Source organism: Haplochromis burtoni, unplaced genomic scaffold (assembly GCF_018398535.1).
Source record: "Haplochromis burtoni strain Fernald_Lab_line unplaced genomic scaffold, NCSU_Asbu1 Contig_155, whole genome shotgun sequence".
NCBI lineage: Eukaryota > Metazoa > Chordata > Actinopteri > Cichliformes > Cichlidae > Haplochromis > Haplochromis burtoni.
The window spans coordinates 1,087,206-1,103,939 of record NW_024582516.1 but is presented as its reverse complement, the minus strand read 5'-3'; the positions used below and the strand labels follow the sequence as shown (position 1 = coordinate 1,103,939).

Below are 16,734 nucleotides of genomic sequence, written 5' to 3'. Positions count from 1 at the left end.
ACACACACACACACACACACACACACACACACACACACACACACACACACACACACACACACACACACATCCACCTTGGCTTTTGGGTGCTGTTGGTCTCAAAAATGAAATTGTATCTACTGTAAACCTCAGAGTCAGATGGATGAGGTGTGCCTGATATACCCATGTAAGGAAATTCCATCTTTTTGACACCAAGCAGAGAATTTAGCAAACAGTGACCCTGTTGGCCGTGTTTAATGTCAGCATCCAACACTTTAACTATATATTCTAGACAGTACGGCGTCATATTTTCAGTTTGTTATAGTGTCAGATGCAGTCACTATACGTTTTCATACCTTTTCTTGTCCCGGAGTGGATGCCGTCAGCTCTAACCTACTAAATGGCATGACTTGGAGTGTATTTTTCATTTTTTTAAGTGCTCATAAATAATATATATAGGTGTCCTTTTTTCTGCATATGCATGTGAAGCGATGTTCAAAGCTACAACGGGAGCACAAACTACATGAGCCACTTGAGAGGTTCACACACATACAGCATGTCATTTGAAAGAAGCCTTGCAGCCTGCTTGATTGTCAGACAAACTTTGCATGCCTTGATTTATTTCTTATGCATGATTCTCCCACTGCCGCCACCTCTATCACCAAGGACATCTTGTGACTCCAACCAAAACGAGTCTCACTTTTGATGTCCGTTCAATAGTTGCAGATACTCCTACTCCACCTCCCCCTCCTCCTCCGGATGACATGCCCATGTTTGACGACTCGCCACCGCCTCCGCCGCCTCCTCCGGTGGATTACGAGGAGGAAGACGCCGCAGTCGTGCACTACAACGACCCCTACGCCGACGGAGACCCCCAGTGGGCTCCCAAGAGCTACATCGAGAAAGGTTTGCTTAACGTTTCTAATTATTTGCAGGCGAAGTCCTGCCATTGGGTACAGAGTCCAAGAGCAAACCTTTTCCCTTCCTGTTGGCAGTGGTGGCCATCTACGACTACGCCAAGGACAAGGACGACGAGCTGACTTTCATGGAGGGCGCCATCATTTACGTCATCAAAAAGAACGACGACGGCTGGTTCGAAGGCGTGTGCAACGGCACCACCGGCCTCTTCCCCGGCAACTACGTGGAGTCCATCATGCACTACGCCGACTGAAGGGACCTTTCAGTTAAAGTACAGCATATTTATTCAGTCATATCACAATCCACTGAGAGACTGACGGCAGAAATCTGACTCCCGAGATGCATAACCACGTGATCCCCCCCCCGCCGCCCTTTTTCTTTTGATATGACGGAATGTTTTTCCCTTACTGATTGCAAATAAAATGACAAAGGTATATCTATTTAGTTAATTTTGGTGTTATGGACAGGTGGGGAACATTTAAGGAACATGTAAAATAAACTTTTTTTTTTTTTTATGAATTGGACTGCACATGCTCACACAGTTGAAGGATGTACGGTGAGATCTTGCCTGAACAAAACACTTTGAACAAGAGTTTTTAGGTTTCGATGGAACAAATAAAAATGTAACGTAAGCACCTTCAGTGGAAGTGTTTGTACCGTTGGTTGTACATAATCCGAGCTGCAGCCACTCCGGGAGGGAAGGGGGGGTTCTGTAATGTAAATTCAGTGAATGTCGATCATATGATGCTTTTCATTAGTGGTGCCGCCCTCCTCCTCCTCAACTCTGTAAATGACAGATGGACTGTTGGTGATTCGCAAATAAATACTGTAAATCGTATTTCAAAGGAAAGAAAACTTACTGCGGGAAAATCAGTCTCAGCGTCAAAGCATGCAAAATTTTTCAAGAGCTAATGTAATTTTAAGTTTATTGCCATTATCCTTCCATTATGTTGTAAATGTATACACCTTTGCTTTCTTATTACACTCTTGAAATCACTTTTTAAAAAAACTGAAGTAAATGACAGGCTCGTCCCTTTTATCGCCGCCTTTTAAATTTCATGAATTTGGGTCCATCTAAAGCAAAGACATTCCATCCATTTTCAGCTTATTATGGAGCATTTTAGGATTCACTGTTGATTTTATATGCAGAAAATGTGGAAGATCTTTCGGTGACTGGCAGGAATATCATTCCTGTGCGTATGGGTGACAAATTAAATGAAAAACATGAACCCGTGACCCCCAACCTTAACGTGAAGGGACAGTTTAGATCCTCAAACCTTGTCTTTTGTGCCCTGCTTCTGAACCTGTGCACTACAATTTTAGCAAAGTAAAGATGAGGACAACCACAGCACAGGGTTTTTTTCTAACTAAGTGTTGAAACATTTCTAACCCTTTCTAGGTTACTAATAATCACGGGCACAGAGGGGGTCACTGGATCATTTGTGTATGAAAACTGTGATTATGCCCTTTGGAGTCACCAGATCTCATCACCATCATGAAAACCGCAAATTGTTTTAACCTCTCCGTTAGCCTGGCAAACACTTCCTGCAATTTGTCACCTGAGAGTGGAATCGTCCTGCCCCAAAACTGCCACGTGACAATTCAGATGTGATAACGTAGACCATTTAAGCAACTAGTACCTCCTCGGTCTTCTCAAAGCACCACTGGCCCCGTCTGGGTTCAAAGACCGCGCTGACTGCTAGGAACGTGTAATCCTCTGGGCTGCACGGGTGTATATAATACATTATCTCCAGTATAAATCAGCCAGTCCATACGTAGGTGTCTCTCAGGTATAAGAATCATCATCTTGTACTTTTTCATGCTGGTTCTGTCATCTAACATGACCTCCAAATGCAGTGTTAAACCGCTACCTGCTGTGGTCACCTTTCACCCACTTTATTTCCAGCTCAGTTTCATCATAGATCTCTCTCTGCCCTTCATTTGTACATAATAAAATGTTGATTGAGAAATTTATGTACAGTGTTTTATAATAAACAAATCTATGTACAACATGCGCGTGTCATTACTTTTGACAAGGAACCGAAGCTTTGGCTTGAATGAAATTTTAAAAAAATGAAGCAGTTGGTTTATTGAGCGCACAGTCATTGCAGATGTTAAGGCCGTGGTCGTTACAGGACACTTTGCATCACAGAAGTAACCATATAACACTTCAGAGTGGAAAAGAAAGACACGTGACTGATTGGCCTTTGAGGTGAGGACGGATCCAAGAGAGTACACAACGATGCACTTCCCTCTCCTTTGGAATTACACAGATGTTGCAACGCCTCGGTCGCAGCTCAGGACCAGCAGGTAACAAACTGTTCACTCACAGTCGGCTAGTCTGAGCCACGGGAGGCTTTTGCAGTTACAGTACTGTAAGCAGTGAAGGGTTCAGCTGCAGTTTTCAGTTGTACTTATTCATTTACATATCATACGTTTCCTGTAAGAAACTCAAACATCACAATTTGCCTAAATACCAAGTTTACTTGTGCTTCGTAAGGATGCACAAATTTAATGGCCTGGTTTGGGGCTTTCAACAGATCTGGTAACATTTGTGTTGCACCAACTTTGGCCTGTTAAATGTTCAAAGACCGTTTGACGAGGAGCTGAAAAACTTTAAAATTCTTCTTTTTATGATGATTCTTGTTATCAACAACAAAATAAATATTGGCATTGGCATCAGGTTTCAGTCAAACTAAAATTTTAAACAGAATGAGCCCAAAAAAATAAAAAAAATAAATCTGTGCATCCTTAATACCAAACCTCAAGTCAAGAGGAAAGCGCCACGATTCAGATCAGAGACCCCTGCTTGCCGTTTTGTTCTGTTAAGCCAGAGTTGGCACTCAGATCAGCACCAGAGGTCCATCCAAACCAAACTCCTGTTGCCTCCCTCGCTATTTTTGCCCAACCCTGCTGGTCTAAGGACCTAAGGGTGGCAGGTAAATTGCTGTCCTCTCCCCTGGAGTAGCTGCCTGAAGAGAAGCCCAGCAGAGGAGGATCATTTGTCTCTGGTTAGCACCATCTCTGTGAGCCTGATGAGGGCGTCTCTCTCTGGGGATGGCCTGAGCCTACTGATCTGCCTGATTGCTTCTTTGCAGTAGTGCTGGGCCAGGTAGTTGGTCTGCTGCACACCATTACTCTAAAACAGAAGGAGGAGCACTCACATTATTAACGTTTTTAATCTATTAACCTATATCGGATTTTTAAGACTGACCAATACAGATATGTGGTAATTAAAAAAAAAAATCTTTTTCTAAATATTTTTAGCAGAGTCTCCCTAACATTTATCATTTATTTATCTAAATGTGTCTGGTTGGATCAGCTCGTTCCAAACATGTTGTCAACAGAGAAGCTGCACAGCTCCCTCTGGTGGAGAAACTACATAACTTCAATGCACAGATTTTTTTATTTTTATGTATTTTTTTGCTTTTTAGGCGGGCCTTTTTTCTTCAGTGATCGGTTAGCAGTGAAGAGGGGACACGAAGAAGAAGTCAGGCAGCAAAAGGCTGCAGGTTGGATGTGAACCCGGGCCGCTGCATTTCAGCCAGAGGGCATATGGGCACCTGCTCAACCAGTGAGCTGGCAACCGGCATCTGCCACTCACAACATGGTCGAAGGGCGGTTCTCCTATCCTTTAAAAAAAAAAAGTCATTTATCAACTGCTATAAATGCTGATACTATCAGCAAGTAGCTAATACTGGACGATAATATCAGCTTGCTGATAAGTCTGCTCTGGCTCTGCTATCAACAATAAAACACTAAAATCATTGACAACTGCTTTTTTTTGTCACGCAGAGCTCAGCTTCATTTACTAAACACCTACTTCTGGTTACAGTTTTGCAGCCTTTTGTGAATGATTAAATATTACAGCAGGCACTGCTCATAACCTGGTTATACCAACCCTATGGTTAAATACGGTGTGGCAGCATCATGCAGTGAGGGAGAAATTCATAAAAGAATAAAGGAAGCGAGTTCACCTTAAAGCACAAGTAAGACCGGATTAAATTCTTGCTTCAGAAAATGTCCTTGACCAAGGCACTCCACAGCGTTTTTAATAATCAGGACCGATCCCTCTCTAAGGGACGCACTGGGACAAGTCTCTGTCTTTGAGTGATTCGGCCAAATCCCAGATCTAAAGCCCAAAGAACATCTGAGGAGAGACCCTGAAGATGACAGTTTAAGCACTTTCACATCTAATCTGACCAAGCTTTGGAGGATCTGCACAAATCCAGGTGCGATTTGTGCTCGCACAGTTTACACCACAGTGACAGTGCTGCTAAAAGTACCGAGTGAGTTCGACTACTTCTGTAAATGAGACTTTGGATTTTTAAATGCATTTCCAAAAATCTATAAAACCATCCTACCATCGTTAGTTTCAGAGTGCAGATTGTTAGACTTTGACCTACAGCGTCACTTCAGACTAGGTAAAGTTCTTAGCATCGCTTTTAGATCTCTCTCTGCTCTTTATTTGTACACAATAAAACGTTTATTGTAAAATTTATGTACAGTGTTTTATTATAAACAAATCTATGTCAACATGCATGTGTCATGACTTTTAAGAAGCTAATTTCACATCATTTTATTTTTTAATATAAATGTTATTAAGAGAGCTCTTCTTTTGGTTGGACCTTTAAGGCTTTCACTTATGGCGTATTACGGCTCATACCTGAAGGACGTACTGCCAGGCTCGATCTACGTCTCCTTTGGAGGCGAAACGTCTCATGATCATTGCATGAAGCTCAGGAAACTGAAATGACAAACAGATAAAAACTAAAGACAGTTTGCAGTCCATCTCATTCAGCTAGTGGTGCACGGTTTGTCTGCATGTCCTGAGTAAGAGCGATGGTGGCGGTGTCTCACCTGCTGACAAGCAAACAGGACCGGACCAGTAGCCAAACCCAATTTCAAATCGGCCGCTGTGGGCTTCCCCAGCTGACTGGCTCCAGATGTGAAGTCCAAAACATCATCCACCAGCTACAGGACAAAACAAACCGCCTTATTACATAACTACTGTGCAAAAAATCATTACTGATATTTGCTCATCACTGAGGGCGACACTTTGCTTAACAGCCTGTACCTGAAATGCAATGCCAACATTCTTCCCATACTGGTACGCTATTTCATGCACTTCAGGATCAGAGTTTACCAGAATGGAAACCTTAAATGAAAGAGTGCAGACAGTCAACGAAAAAAACATTAAAAGTGCAGAAAACGAGGCTTTTCTCCATCTCTCTGCTATTTATGTGAAGACAGAACGTACATACTGCTTTACAACTGTTTGCAATAAGACTCGCTGTCTTCTTGAAGGTCTTCTCGAGGTAGTGTTTGAATCGCTCGTTCTCGTTCTCTTTGGAACCCAACTGCATGAATTCACCTGCAATCACAAGGCTATATGTAAATGCATTCTTCCGGCCAGTTCTTCTGCATGCTGGTTCTCGGCTCATCGTGACTTACCTCGCACCAGGTCCTCTATGACCTGAGATAAAACTTTCACCACTGTGATGTTACCGATACGAGCCAAGGCCATTGAGGCAGCCGAGAGGATGAAATCTCCGGCTAAGATAGCCTGGAAAAGAGGAGGCCGAATGATATACGAACAGGTGGTTCGGAAAAACATATCAGACCAAACGATTTTATCTCCTTTACCTTTTTTTCACCCCACACTTCATTAATTGTTCTCTTCCCTCTTCGCTTATCCGATCCATCTATGACATCATCATGCACAAGGCTGGCAGTGTGAATCATTTCAGAGATCATAGCGATGGCCCTCTGCCCTGGGAGCAAATCTCTAAAATGGACAAACACAGACAGCAAACAGGAGGTGGTCAAATGCAATTATCTGAAACAAAAGAGTTTGTCATAACGGTGCAATCAGGACTCTGACCCGTGTGTCGCAGAGCAAAATACAACTGAGTTTAGAGTCGTTTACCCGGCTCTGTTGCTGTGGATGTTAAGGGCGCGAGCCATCAGTACCACTATCATTGGTCGGATGGCCTTCCCCTTGCCATCGAAATAGTATTCACACAGAGATTTCAGCTCTACTTTGGACACAAACAGCTCCTGTAAAGGACAGTAAAAAGCAAGCGTTTTATTTCCGCCATAAACAACCGCTGTGCAGAAAGAAATCTGCCAATCACCACAGGGCAGGAAACCGCCCACTCTGACCCAAAAAGCCTTCATTAATTTGTCACAGCTATTGCAAAAATATCTCAGACAGACTTCCTTTTAGTTTTTCTCTACGTTCTTTAGCAGCTTAAAACCCCTATTGTGAAAGAAGGGTGTGGCTTTGCTCTGTTGGCGGGTGAGAGGGGAGGCAGACTGGTTCAAGGAGAAATTCAGAGTACAGTTGAATGGGAAAGCTAACAGGCTTGGTGGTTAATAAGTAGTAAAAAGGTAAAAACCTGCCAGTATTAGTGAATGAATCCTGACTGCATTAAAGATAAAGTGTGTGCTTTGCAAACATCTGGATTTAACTACTGATTTGTTCAACCTTAAAATTGGGTTGAAAAACTAATAAATGTGAGCTGAAGCTGTTACTTTTCGAGAAGTGACCAGAGAAAGGGATGCAACACAAAACAGAATACAGCACAACAATCGCTTCAGCACAACTATTCTATTTGAAAGCTAAATTGGATTGATCTCTTTGAAGACTTACTTTTTTGATGTCGTCATATAAGCTCGTCAAGTCTTTCTGGGCTAACGTGAAGGGGTCCTTGGGCTTTGTGTCACTGTGTGTCGCTCTGCAACAGCAAGACTGTAGTGTTGGAAGCAGCAACCGTGACTGGTGTCTGGAAAGAAAGATATGCAAATATTTATGCTGAAACTGAACGTGTGATTTGAAATGCACAAAAATATATTAATAAATAAAATGTAAAAATCACTACTTAGCTGGACTACCTAACAACTCACCTGATTAGAAAGTTTCCTGCTTTCATGTTTATCTGTGCAGCTGTTGGCGGCTGAAATTGAAAATGAGATCATAACAAAGATGAGCTCAGGCATGTGCAGCACATCAGGTTTGCAGAGGCTCTAGCACCCTGGAGTTATTGTTATTAAACAATTTTAAACCTACACAGGATCAGTTATTTATGGACCCAGATTTTAAGCCCTGGGTGCATTCACTTAACATAGGAACAATAAAATAATACGCTCACACTAACTGGGATTGATACAAGATAGAAACATTGTTTTCTGTTTAAAATGCATATAACTGAAGTGTTGCATATGTGGGTCAATGCCGAATGAATGAATCAAATGCAACTGAGGCAGGCAGCTGGCCAAGTCAAAGACAGCTTACGTGCAAGCAGGAAGTCTCAACCGTTATGAGCTCAACAAGTCACCAATCATTTCATTTAAACACACAGATATAAAATTCTCTTTACTGAGGAATGTAAATAAAGTTTCACTGGCATGGGATATGACAGATAGTGGAATAAAGCAGAAATGGGCATTGCCTCTAAACCACCACTCTGCAGTGTATGACCTTCCTGGTTTTGAAAAGTCCTCCATGCCGGCTCTCCAGCTTTTTATTAACCGCAAACTCACCCTGGTTTCCGGCGTGGGGATGCAGGAAGCCCGGCTCAACAGGGATGCAGAGAAAGACACAGGCCTGCCCTTCAAGTGCCACAAATTTTCTAATATATTCGTGGCCGTGCAGCCCGTAGTCAACCTCGGGCATTTCCTCCACCACGGCCCCGCCATGTTACCTTAGGTTAACAGCATGCATCGGAAGTTACATATCGCAACGTGAACCGGAAAAACAGTAAAGGAATATCCGGTGACGTCTCATAACGAGGAGCAGCAGAAGGCAGGAAATGATGGAGAGAGTAAATGCGCAATAATTTAGGTATACATACCTCAAGCTAGTGCTGGAAAATGTGTTTTCAAGCTCGTCTTCAGATAATATACGGGTGTCTGGGATGAGGCTAGTTGCTGGGTTGCTAACAGCTAAGCTAGCTCTCGCCTTTTCATGACACTTTATTATTATTTGGGGTGTAATATGTAATAATAAACTAACGTAAGAACTAAAATTACCCTATCGTTATTTACAGGTATACGGTAGAGCTGACAGACAAAGTTAAGGTTGTTTAGTTCATGTTTAACTCGTTATTTATGTAAGTTAATAGTTAAAAAAAACCTTAAAAGTTGATTGGAGGAATTGTGTATGAAACGTAACGTGCAACTGATAATTTATTTACTCTGATTAAGGTTTAAAAGTCCTGAAATACAATTTTAAGATCCTTTTACATCACTCTAGTATTTCCATTTAATGCCAAACAAAAATTATATTTTACTTAACACTTTAGTAGCCTATTAATAGTGACTAAGTCTTTTTTTTTACTATCATAAGTAAAAGATCAGCTGTTTGGCTTAGAATAAGCACTAAGGGGAAGTGTGGTTTACCCTTTTTTATTGCTTCCCTCAGATCTGCTATCTTTAATGCAGTACTTCTCAAACCCTGGGCTGTGGATGTGGATAACCAGGTGAAAATATAAAACAAAATTAAGGTGAACTAGAATATAATATGATTTTTTTTTAAAGTTAATGATTGATAAAACTGTGGGGCGTTTGGTACGAACCTTCTTAAAGTGGGGCATGCCAGAGAGAAGTTGAAGCCTGATTTGATAAGTCAGCTGCTCCATCTGTGAAAATGTGGAGCACCTGTACAGCACTAGTCTTTGCTCTGGTGGCAGCATCGAGCTTCACACCTGCGTATGTCCTGGAGTTGTGCCAAAATATAAGTCCTGAGTGTCACAGTGACCACAACACCGCATCAAACAGCCAATCGTCATCGCACACTGTGAAGTCCAAGTGGACCTTGAATGCTTCAAGCCTCATGCACGACCTCAACCAGTTCAGAGTCTCCTGCAAGAAGCTATTGGGTAAAACAGATTCTTGTCCTTACAGGTCAAAATATAGAGGAAGGCTCTAATGTTATCATACAATCCCCTCTGTCCTCTCTGCAGAGGCACTCCCAATCGACAAAGTTGATGCCAACTTTGTTCGCACTGTGAAGAACTGCATATTTTCCAAGTCCATTCCAACTCCACTGAAAGGTCCATTGAGGTTGACAGCAGCGTCTAAGGTGAGGATGCCATGTCACTATCAGCACTGTAATTTCACAATATAGTGAATTCATTTATGTCTAAAATTGTCTTAACAGGATGTCATCGAGGGGATCTTAGATTTAGATGCGTCAGTGACTCGGTCAGGTGATTTTCTGCATTATGCGAGTGGTGGCAGACTACTGCCGGGGTCTGTGCCACTTGCTCACAGATATGGAGGTCATCAGGTATAAATGATTTTTATACCTGATAACTTTTTAAAAGCTTTAAAGCTTTTGCTTATTTGCTGAGTTGATCTTTTTGACACGCTTTACTTTCCTCGATAGTTTGGCTACTGGGCAGGCCAGCTGGGTGATGGTCGAGCTCATTTCCTTGGTCAGTATTCAAACAAGTAAGTTAATTTTTTAAAATTATGTTTTTATGTTTTAAGTAATTTTCTGCCACTTAAAGCCTTTACATATTTTCCTTCTCAATTTTCATAGAAAGGGGGAGGTATGGGAACTCCAGCTTAAAGGATCTGGAAAAACACCATATTCAAGGTTTGTATTTATTTGTACATATATTTGTGCAATAGCTATTACATTTATTATTTGTAGTAATATACAGGTGTGTTAGGAGATAGCTAAAGAGAAGGAAAGGCAGGAGCGTGGAGGTGAGAGTAGGGGCTTTAATTGTAGGGTCTATGATGTTTTGAAGGACGGCAGAGGAGGATGCTAGGCAGAGGGTGACATGGAGGCAGATGATCTGCCGTAATGACCCCTAAAAATGAATAAGTAGTACGCATGGCTATTAATATTAGTATGCATGGCTGTAGAATTGTGCAGTCATGCAATGCAACCAAAAAAGTATGACTTCACATCTGGCTGCAGGTCAGGAGATGGTCGTGCTGTTATCCGGTCTTCTGTGAGGGAGTTCCTGTGCAGTGAAGCGATGCATTTCCTGGGTGTTCCCACCAGCAGGGCTGCCAGGTGAGAATAAATGATTTTGAGAGCTATAAGTTTGGTATAAGATTACAAACTTAGCACAAAAAGTAAAGAAATGTGTTTGGTTGATGATAATTATTTGTTTTTACCATGATGTAGTAATAATAATTTGCTTAATCAGACATTTACAAGCAATCAAACATTCTTGGTACCTCTGATTCAGATTCAGTAGCAAAGACGGATGTTTGGCTTCCAAGTGCTTCTTTACCTGATTTAGCACTGTATTATCATTAATTAACTCCCAGCAAGTGATTGATTCGGGCTAAAGGCTGTTGACATCCCTGTTTAGCCGAAACCATAAAACTTGTAGCTTTTGCAGTAGTTTTTCTGGCATTGGACTTTGTGTTTTTATCCACACAAGGCAATGATCAGTTTTACCTACTACAAATTTTACCCTAATAACTGTCAATCAGGACTTTTGATGTGCAGAAATGTGTTATCAATTTATATTTCATTCATTCACATAAAATTAGTTCAAGTCAAACGAGCTTGACTCATATGACGAGAACATTTTTTTGGCATTTGCAAAAAAAGAGGTGTTTTTAAAGAAATTATAACCCAGAAATTGTGTGAATCGTGTGGTTTTTGTCGCCATTTAATTGTTATGTGTTTTAGATTTATCCGCTAATTCTTTTTTTTAGTCTGATTGTCAGTGAGGAGCCAGTGTTGAGGGATCAGTTCTACAATGGAAATGTGAAAGCAGAGAGAGGTACAGGATTTACCCATGACTGGAGCCTTTTATTTCAAACTGCATTACTTTTTAACAATCCAGCATCATTTTTGTTTTATCTGCTGCCTTAATCTTTGTTCTGGTTCAGCTTTTCTTTATTCCCCACAGGAGCTGTTGTTCTGCGATTGGCCAAGTCATGGTTTCGGATTGGATCCTTAGAAATTTTGTCTCAAAGTGGAGAAATAAATCTTCTGAGGTAAGACTGCCTGGTCACATGACAAAGTTTACGTCATAGTTGTTGACATCTGGCTTTGTTCTGTGTCCTGTTGTGTTTGTAATGTTATTTTATCGTTATTTTCGTTTTAGAAAGCTGTTGAACTTTGTGATAGACGAACATTTCCCTTTTATAAATCCAGACAACCCAGAAAAATATTTGGTGAGTAATAAAAAAGCACAGCTGAATGTACCGCTTTTGTTTTAAGTAAATAAGCTATTGAGGTTTTCTTTGCAGGTGTTTTTTTCCACAGTTGTAAATGAAACGGCACATCTGATTGCCCAGTGGATGTCAGTCGGTTTTGCACATGGTGAGAAACTGAACATTCTTATCACACAGTTTAAACCAACGCTACTTATAGCTGTCGCTGTTCTCACCACAGGTGTGTGCAACACAGACAACTTCAGTCTTCTTTCTATCACCATCGACTACGGACCCTTTGGCTTTATGGAGTCATATAACCCCAGTGTGTAGACTGTTTCATGTCGCTTTTACTCCAAAATAACTGAAATCCTCTTGCTGTCAGTTCTCAGACAAATATTTTTCTTTTTGTTGCAGATTTTATCCCCAACACATCTGATGATGAAGGCAGGTACAGCATTGGAGCTCAGGCAAATGTTGGCCTCTTCAATCTAGAGAAACTCTTGGTGGCTCTGATTCCTGTGCTTACACAGACACAACAGAAACAGTAAGAATACCACAACATCACTTTGTCTCAAGGGGGATTTACTAAATACAGGACTTGAACTCTTTTTGTCATTTCGACAAACTGGAACAGCTTTGCTGTTAGCTCGTTCTTACAGAAGCCTGTTTGTTTGTTTGTTTGTTTGTTTGAAAAACAAAAGCACAGAAACACGAGCAAAATAACTTCAGAGTCACACAAAGCGATGTGAAAAGAATAATACATCCCACAATTTATTTTCAGCATATTTTAATTCAAATATATCTTTAAAGATTTTCTTTGAGAAAGTGTAGAAATAAAGTAGTCATACAATGCAACAAAATGAAAGCAGCCACATGGAAAGTAAGTACACCCCTCACTTTAAATCTATCCCTCTTATGAAAACTGACCCCAGCAAAGCAAACAACCATTTAGTGTTTCTTGTCCTTATACAAATATCTTCAAATCTTTTTAAGGTGTCAAAAAAAGTTCTGGATTATTCTTGTAAATGTATTTTTCCCTGTGAGACGAATCATCTATAGTTGTTTTTATATCCCTCGAAAATGAACTGGGGATGAAAGCAAAAACAACGGGAAGATCTGTGTGAAAAAGCAAACCATGCAGTTTTTAAAAGAAACTTTATTAAAAGGTTCAACTTAAAGACACAGTTCAATCAAACAACAGAAATGAAGGTGTCAGCAAAACAGAGGTGCTGCAAAAAAAAAGGGAATTTAACAAACAGACCAAAGAAAAACAATTCTGCTCAAAGAAGGCAACAACTATGCATTCATAGCCCCTAAAAGAAAACACACCACAGAACAATCCTCTGCAGGATGGAGAACACAACCACTTACTGCTAGTGCAGAAACACACATCACAAAACTACTGGAGCTGACCCACACTCTGAGGCTCAGGGGCTTCTCTCAAGCTTTTATACTGCAGTTGGAAACAGGACATATCCACCAACACACACACACACACACACACACACACACACACACACACACTAGGCCTGCTAGGGCTGTAACAGTCATGAAGAGATTGCACAAATTCCATGGATAATAAGTCACGAGATGTATCAATTGCTGAACTACATACAAGAACTTTTGGAATGATGTTCTCTGGACGGACAATTCAAATGTTTTTAGGAGCTGTTCAGGAGTATAACTTAACTTGTGTTGACTGGAAATGTTCCAAAGAGTGGAGGAAGACAAAGTGATCTGAAAGTTTAAGCTGCAGTGGATCGTGAAAACTCTAAAAAACTAACACAAATGTGGTTCAAAAAGTATAAATAATGAGCTGCGTAATCAAAAGACTGGATTTAAATCTTATTAAAATATTGCCGGTGAATTCAAACTAGGCAGTAGAGACAGTCAAGAGATGTTTAGAGGAGTGGTCAAGAATAGAGCCTGAGTGAAGCTATTCAATGATGCAACCTAAAATGCTAAAATTCTTATGCTAATGTTTACTTACTTTTTTGCATAAATATTGTAATCTATTGAAAAAGCAAATAGGTAAAAAAAAAAAAAACGGAGGTAAAAGTTCAGTGGGATATACGTAGCTGCTTATTAAACCTTCGAGTTTATTAATGTGACTTCTTCTTTTCTAATTTGAAGAAATTCATGAAGTCAAATTGTAAACTTGTCATCTTAACTTTTTGCAGGGCGAAAATTATTCTTAAAGGATATGCCAACATTTACCAAATGAGGTGAGCTTCATGTGAAATGTTATCTTACTTGTGTTCATGCTGCAGCAAAGCCAAGACTGCATTTATTCATGTCTCCACTTCAGGGTTCACCAGATATTTAAGGCAAAACTGGGACTTCTTGGTGAAGATGAGGACGATAACGACCTCATTGCTTTCCTGCTTAAAGTGAGCCAATTGCGGTTGTTATTATACAGTTTGTTTCAGTCTTCTAAATCAGTTTAGTCTCACTCTCTGCACTGTAATTTCATTTTCCCTTTACAGATGATGGAGGACACAGAGTCTGACTTCACCATGACCTTCAGGGAGCTCAGCGAAGTTTCAGCCAAGCAGCTTCTTAACAAGAACTTCACGCAGGTGGAGCTAAAAGTGACAAAATGTTGTTGTTCCTTTCAATCTCTAGATTTTGTTGTGAAGCTGGCCGATCTGTTGAATCAGTTGTACCAATACTGAGCTTTCCTTGCACAGCATGCATTTCTTATAATTAGGCATGCAGGAAATGTAAAGGATTGTATTATTTCTAAATCAGATGTGGGCTCTTGATGACCTATCACACCACAAGCACTTTTCTGATTGGCTTAACAAGTACCTGTTCCGGCTCAGTAGGTAAGGAAGGTCACGAGAGGTCATTTTGAATTTACTTATTTACATTTGTGTGACATCAGGATGTTTGTTGCTGTGAATTAATCTCTTTCCTCTGTATCTGTTCAGACAGCAGGATGATAGCGATTTGGATCGTCAACACAGGATGAAAAGTAAATCAAACTGTAACTAAATCTTAATGTTGATTAAACGATGAGGGATATAAATATTTATATTCTTAGATGTTTGTTATGCAGTGGTGACCGAAACATCTGATTGGATTAAATGTTTTACAGATGTAAATCCGAGATATGTGCTGAGGAACTGGATGGCAGAGTCTGCAATAAGGAAAGCTGAGAGGAATGACTTTTCCGAGGTATGTGTCTGATAAAAGGACCTGTCACACAAAACAAATAAAACGACACCCAAAGTTGTTTATGATTTGTTTCTACTACAGTTTACTTTACCACTTTACCACTAGGTGGAGCTGCTGCACCACATCCTGTCCTCACCCTTTGTTACACAAGAGACTGCAGAGGAGGCGGGCTATGCAGCAAGACCTCCACAGTGGGCTAGGAGGTTAAAGGTCAGCTGTTCGTCATGAGTTACCTCCTAATAAAAAACTTGTAGCATATTTTGGTGTGATGTGTCATTTGTTGGGCAATATATTTGCTCCAAAAGGCAAAGAGATCCACAAACAAGCACCGACTGCAGGTGGTTACTGTGAAAGCCTGTCTGAGGGGAGGAAGCACAGCATTTAGCCATGTCCATGAGGTCTAGACTGTGCTGGCCCTGCGGCAGACTGACGACTTGTCCAGCAAAGCAACAACATATTTTAATAATACAGATCTTGATGGTGCAGCACAGCCAGGAGATTCAAGGGTTTATTTAGGTGGGTTGAAGAGTCAAATGAAAACAAACTATCTAACTTGTATATTTACTGGTAACACAATGACTGTGTTTTTACAGTATTTACAGCTATGTATGCAAATATATATACAATATGGAAGTATGATAACAGCATGACAAAGCAAACTGTAATAGTCTTTTTGAGCCCAACGTTTTCAAATGCTTTTCAAAACTGAACTTTTTTTCAAAGGTTAACTCATTTTTGTCTTGGAAGCTGTTCAGAAAAAGGATGAATGACTAAAAGGGGAAATCTACAGAGAACTCCACTAGCTTCATCTTTGAGAAAAGGCTGATTAAGTTGTTGGCTGTGCAGGCATAGTTCATTCTGTATTTATAGTCCACAAGTTCTCTGTTCAGGCTACTGGTCTGCATGCTTCTTCCGCATGGCTAGCATCAGTTCTGACATGAAGTCTCCACCTCCTCCGCCTCCTTGCGTTGGTGCAGTCCTCTTTGGTGGAGCCGGAGGAACCTTCTTCAATGACCCAGAGGTCCTCACAGCTGGTCTTAGGGTGGCGACAGGAGCAGCAGGTGGTGGTGGAGGAGGTGGTGGTGGTGGTGGTGGAGCCCCAGAAGCTACAAACACTGGGTCAGGTGGAGGTGGTGGCAAAGACACTGGATCTGGTGGTGGCGGGGGCAGAGAGTGGTCCACGCCACCAAAACTAGGAGGTGGTGGTGGCAGTGAATTAAAGCCAGTAGCTGGAGGAGGTGGTGGAAGAAAGTCTGGCGGAGCCTCTAAGTGGTCGTCAGTGGGCGGAGGTGGTGGTGGAGGAGGGAGATTGTCCATATCAAGTGGAGGTGGAGGGAAGTTGTTTGGTTGATTCCGCTTTGGGGGGGTGGGTTTTGAGGCAGTCTTGGCAGCCATGGGAGGAGGAGGAGGAGGGAGCACTGGGTCTGGGGGTGGTGGGGGGAGGACCTCGGCTAATGGTGGTGGTGGTGGTGGTGGAGCTGGATTCTGATAAGTTAGAATAAAATTGAATGATATAAGATT

General features: G+C 41.2%; 4 protein-coding genes across 14 annotated transcripts in view; 2 read left to right on the top strand and 2 right to left on the bottom strand.

Moving 5' to 3' along the window:
- The window catches only part of abi1a (abl-interactor 1a), a 50,171-nt gene extending 47,262 nt beyond the window's left edge, over positions 1 to 2,909 (top strand). For all 9 annotated transcript variants that reach the window (XM_005932110.3, XM_005932103.3, XM_005932109.3 and 6 more), the window contains 2 exons: positions 700 to 885; positions 975 to 2,909. In XM_005932110.3, coding sequence (XP_005932172.1) covers positions 700 to 885; positions 975 to 1,150 — 362 coding nt within the window. In that variant the 3' untranslated portion in view covers positions 1,151 to 2,909. The remainder of the gene's footprint in view (positions 1 to 699; positions 886 to 974) is intronic.
- A 46-nt stretch (positions 2,910 to 2,955) lies between these two features.
- pdss1 (prenyl (decaprenyl) diphosphate synthase, subunit 1) lies at positions 2,956 to 9,017 on the bottom strand. 2 transcript variants are annotated; one of them, XM_005932115.3, is made up of 12 exons: positions 8,754 to 9,017; positions 8,443 to 8,603; positions 7,807 to 7,856; positions 7,553 to 7,685; positions 6,827 to 6,957; positions 6,544 to 6,685; positions 6,352 to 6,463; positions 6,162 to 6,271; positions 5,975 to 6,055; positions 5,758 to 5,871; positions 5,564 to 5,644; positions 2,956 to 4,036 (listed from the first exon to the last, which is right to left on the bottom strand). In XM_005932115.3, the coding sequence occupies exons 2-12, from the start codon at positions 8,596 to 8,598 to the stop codon at positions 3,896 to 3,898; spliced, it is 1,251 nt and encodes a 416-aa protein (XP_005932177.1). In that variant the 5' UTR covers positions 8,599 to 8,603; positions 8,754 to 9,017; the 3' UTR covers positions 2,956 to 3,895. The 2 variants fall into 2 exon arrangements, with proteins under 2 accessions (XP_005932177.1, XP_005932178.1); XM_005932116.3 differs by lacking the exon at positions 8,754 to 9,017 and having other exon boundaries at positions 8,443 to 8,644.
- On the top strand, positions 8,654 to 15,471 carry LOC102291141 (protein adenylyltransferase SelO). Of its 2 annotated transcripts, XM_014336735.2 has the most exons (20): positions 8,654 to 8,743; positions 9,323 to 9,779; positions 9,864 to 9,982; positions 10,061 to 10,189; positions 10,289 to 10,353; positions 10,445 to 10,501; positions 10,832 to 10,930; positions 11,587 to 11,654; positions 11,784 to 11,871; positions 11,982 to 12,051; positions 12,127 to 12,199; positions 12,272 to 12,355; positions 12,448 to 12,577; positions 14,214 to 14,258; positions 14,342 to 14,423; positions 14,520 to 14,612; positions 14,785 to 14,861; positions 14,967 to 15,022; positions 15,134 to 15,213; positions 15,319 to 15,471. In XM_014336735.2, exons 2-20 carry the CDS (start codon positions 9,548 to 9,550, stop codon positions 15,439 to 15,441), a joined length of 1,770 nt encoding a protein of 589 aa, XP_014192221.1. In that variant the 5' UTR covers positions 8,654 to 8,743; positions 9,323 to 9,547; the 3' UTR covers positions 15,442 to 15,471. The 2 variants fall into 2 exon arrangements, with proteins under 2 accessions (XP_014192221.1, XP_005932175.1); XM_005932113.3 differs by lacking the exon at positions 8,654 to 8,743 and having other exon boundaries at positions 9,274 to 9,779; positions 14,967 to 15,010.
- The window catches only part of LOC102292800 (amyloid beta (A4) precursor protein-binding, family B, member 1 interacting protein), a 27,280-nt gene continuing 24,611 nt past the window's right edge, over positions 14,066 to 16,734 (bottom strand). The window contains exon 14 of the mRNA XM_005932118.3: positions 14,066 to 16,698. Within this exon, the coding sequence (XP_005932180.1) occupies positions 16,105 to 16,698 (594 nt within the window). The 3' untranslated portion in view covers positions 14,066 to 16,104. The remainder of the gene's footprint in view (positions 16,699 to 16,734) is intronic.